The sequence below is a fragment of the Priapulus caudatus genome, unplaced genomic scaffold (assembly GCF_000485595.1).
Source record: "Priapulus caudatus unplaced genomic scaffold, Priapulus_caudatus-5.0.1 Scaffold1249, whole genome shotgun sequence".
NCBI lineage: Eukaryota > Metazoa > Priapulida > Priapulimorpha > Priapulimorphida > Priapulidae > Priapulus > Priapulus caudatus.
In genome coordinates this window covers 46,082-50,149 of record NW_014578310.1, presented here as the reverse complement: position 1 = coordinate 50,149, position 4,068 = coordinate 46,082, and the positions used below count along the sequence as shown (strand labels likewise).

General features: G+C 41.3%; 1 protein-coding gene across 1 annotated transcript in view; it reads left to right on the top strand.

Annotated features, from left to right (window-relative positions):
* Nucleotides 1-353: 353 nt before the first annotated feature.
* Nucleotides 354-4,068, top strand: part of LOC106815963 (sodium-coupled monocarboxylate transporter 1-like) — a 42,975-nt gene continuing 39,260 nt past the window's right edge. The window contains exons 1-2 of the mRNA XM_014820499.1: nt 354-973; nt 3,599-3,999. Coding sequence (XP_014675985.1) covers nt 3,658-3,999 — 342 coding nt within the window. The 5' untranslated portion in view covers nt 354-973; nt 3,599-3,657. The remainder of the gene's footprint in view (nt 974-3,598; nt 4,000-4,068) is intronic.

Here is a 4,068-nt window from a genome sequence, read left to right as displayed (position 1 = left end):
AGTGAGAGAGAGAGAGAGAGCGGGAGACTGAGAAAGAAAGGAAGAGAGAGCGCGTGCGAAACAAGGTGATAGCAAGAGTGAGAGAGAGAGCGAGAGAGAGAGAGAGAGAGAGAGAGAGAAGGAGAAAGAGAATCAATGATGCAATGGGCGAGATACAGGGGAAGAGAGAGAGCGGAGGAAGGGAGAGACGTAGAGTATTCCCTTACGGAGCCCACTGCGTCAACTATACGCACTAGTAATGATGAATGTTTACGGTAAGCGCGAGCATGCAGGCATAGAGGAGTTCAGTAGACCGTGTCGCTGAGCCTTCTCTCCCTCTACGCTTTCATCGCTGTTTATTACCTGTTGCCTCCACACTAGTAAGTCACCCAGCCAGTACGAGCACATACGGTGCGTCTGTTTGGCGCGCACTCGCGCGTAACACACATACACGCACATACACGCACATACAGACGCGGTCCTCTCCGAGACTCGATTCTTCTTCGCGTCCAACGAGAGACCGTTTGTTAATCACGCTAACAGCTAGAGCGCCGATTCACACCCTAGTGCGTGGTAGTGACAGACGCACACACGCACACACGCGCGCGCACTAGCTGGACAGCACTGACCTATTTCGGCAGCAGACTCTTCACGGAGGTCAGTACCGTAGCGCGTTAACTCCGGCAGTGGTCAGCGAGCACGCGGACGTCAACGCACGACGGAGTCCTGTCGCCACCTCTCCTGACACGCCGAGTGTGTGCTGGTTCCTCTCCTGACACGCCGAGTGTGTGCTGGTTCCTCTCTTGACACGCCGAGTGTGCGCTGGTTCCTCTCCTGACACACGCCGAGTGTGTGCTGGTTCCTCTGGAACAGCCTAGAGACACCGCCGCTTGACCAAGCAAGTGAGAGAGTAGATGCTAGTGAGGTCGGAAGAGAAAGAGCAACACCTAGAGGAAGCAGGAGGAGGCGGGAGACGGACAGGACGATAGAGAAGGTAAGATACATAGCGGACGCGTGGGGAGGCGGGAGACGTGTATCTTGTATCTTGTATCTTGGTACCCTCTCTTGTATTTCACAAGGCACTCGATTCTACGAGGTGCGGGGATTATCTGGAGAAAAGGAGATTAATGCCGCCTCTAGTTCTCTAGATGTTAGTGTTTCTAGTCACCAGTATTTTCCGTACATAATCTAACTCTGGTTTCAGTAACCTGTGGTTGTCTCCTGTCCAGTTTTCTATTCGTTGTTCCTCCTTATATCTATTATAGCTATTACATTTATATAAATGTTCCATGTCTTCTTTTATATTATTAGTACATCTATTACCCATATTGTCATTAAAGTTATTTTTAAAGTAGCCTTTGAGATCAATCATACAAGTTTTACACTTAAATGCAAAACACGAATCAGTGAATGATAATTTTTTCATATAATTTTTCAAACCGTATGTTTCGATGTTTATCATGTTCATTTTTGTTTTATCTCTAGTTTTCAATTTGTCTCTTTTAATTACTCTTTTTAAGATGGCATCTTTGACTTGTTTTTTTCCAGGTTCTTTTTGGTTTTAATCCTATGGCTGTAAATGACATTTCCAATTTATACTCTTCTAGAATCTTCTAAAATTTTATTTCCCCAATTTCTTTCATCCTCTTTGATTTGCTGTATAAATACTCTCTTCATTAATCTATTGTTATCTAGCTTAACTATGTATTGTAGTTGCATGAGTTTTTTGTATCCTATTTTATCAACTATTGGTAAAATTCCTAACTCTATCCTTAGTGCTTCAAGTGGTGTTTTACTATGGGCTTTTATTATTTTGCGCAGGCACTCATTTTGGAAATCCTCTAACATTTTAAATTCTTCCTTAGTTACGTTTGTCCATGTTTCACTATTATTTAAGAAGGAAGGTAAGACTGTGCATTCATATAGTTTCACTCTTGCTTCTATAGTATGCTTTCCATAATTTTGCTCTTCTGTCCCTGATACTATTTCCCTCATCATGAACCTACATTTTTCAGTTCGGACTGTTATCATGTCCTTAAACTCTTTTTTATCATTAATTAAATCCCCTAGATATGAATATTTGGTGCATTTTTTGATTACTTGGTTACCTAATAATATCTCTTTTTCTATCGTTTCTTTGTTTGCGAATTTTATAACCATTGTGTTTGTTTTGTTTATATTAAATTCTAATCTTTTTTGTTCTGCTAATCTGTGGCATGACTGAGCGATTTTTGTAACTGTTTCCTGATCTCCAATTTCTAGGATTGTATATAGGATCGTCCATCGTCCATATATAGTAAGGGTCCGATTTCTATGCTGTTGCCATACATGTATCCAGCTTTGTTGAGGTTATTTAGGTGATCCAGAGTCATACAGCATAGGACTGGTCCTAATATTGTTCCTTGTCTAACTATTTCTTTTGTGATGAAATTTTCTGTTTTTCATACTGGTGTTTTTATGTTAAAATAATTGCCTTTTCATTCATTTTGTATATTATCTCTCAGCTCTTAATCCTTTAAACCATAATTCCACCAATGCATCTTTTAGCCATAAGCTATCGAAACATTTTTGAATATCCCCAAATAGTATAGTGATGTCTTTCTTTTGTTCCCGGTGTTTGTCAATAATCCCCCTTAGTACGAATAGGTGGTCAGTTGTGCTGTATCCCTTCGTCCCCCCACATTGATTTTGACACGTATCCATGCTTTTTTGTTTGCGTTTCCAGATTAATTTTTCAACTATTTTACTTAGGACATTAGTTAGAAAAATTCCTCGCATATTTTTTAGGTAACTCAACGCTCCTTTTCCTTTATAAACGGTTTTTATTGACATTTTATGCCATTGTGTTGGTATTGTTGCACCCTGAAGTAGTGAGTTTACTATTGTTTTTAGCGCTTTGCTCATATCTCTTCCTCTATCGATCATTAATTCATAGACCATCCCATGATTATCTCTTGCTTTATTGCCCTTTAGATCATGGATTACTTGTTTAATTTCGTTGTCGTTTATTTCCTCTTAATTAATTCTATTAATTATGATTCTTATTTTTTTAAAGGTTTTTTCAACTGATTCATAAATTCTGCGATCTTCCTCATTCTTTATAGGTTTTTCTTTTAGTAGCTCTTCGAAATATTCTACGTATTCTTGTTTAATTTGATCTGTCTTCTCTACCATTACGTTTGATAAACTTCTCTTTATGACACTTGATGCTTTACTTTCTTTACTATAGGTAATAGCCTTTTTCTTATTTTCCAAAATCCACTTGAGTTTATGTCCTCTTGTTTCTTCAGGTCATCTAGTTGTTTATAGAGCTTGGTCTTTCGTTCCTTTTGTTGTTGTATTCCTATTCGATTATTTGTCAGTCTTATTCTTTCACTTGTCATATTATATAATATTGCTCATTTGGTTATTCTTGTCTTGTTTGGCTTTACTCAAGATTTTTTTTTAACGTCGCTTATATATATAATATAAAATATATATATATATATTTCCCCTCTCTCGCTCTCTCGCTCTCTCTCTCTCTCTCTCTCTCTCTCTCTCTCTCTCTCTCTCTCTCTCTCTCTCTCTCTCTCTCTCTCTCAGCTCTCTGTCACTCTCTCTCTCTCTCGGCATGCTATAGGGTGCGCACCTATTCCGTGACTCCGCACATTCGGCTACCGATCCTCGACACAAGCCACCATGTTGGAGAGAAACACCTTCTCGATTGCCGACTACGTCGTGTTCGGCCTCACGCTGGCCGTGTCCGCCTGCATCGGTCTCTACTACGGCTGTACGGGAGGCAAGCAGCGAACGACGAGCGAGTTTCTGATGGCCGACCGCAACATGGCGTGGGCGCCGGTGACGATGTCGCTGCTAGCTAGCTTCATGTCGGCGATCACGCTGCTGGGGACGCCCGCGGAGGTGTACACGTACGGCACGCATTACTGGATGATTGTTCTCAGCTACTTCATCGTCATCCCCGTCAGCGCACACTGCTTCATACCGATCTTCTTCCGGCTGAGGCTGACAAGCACGTATGAGGTATGTGTGTGTGTCCAGCATCCATGCAGGGTGTGTGTGTGTGTGTGTGTGTGTGTGTGTGTGTGTGTG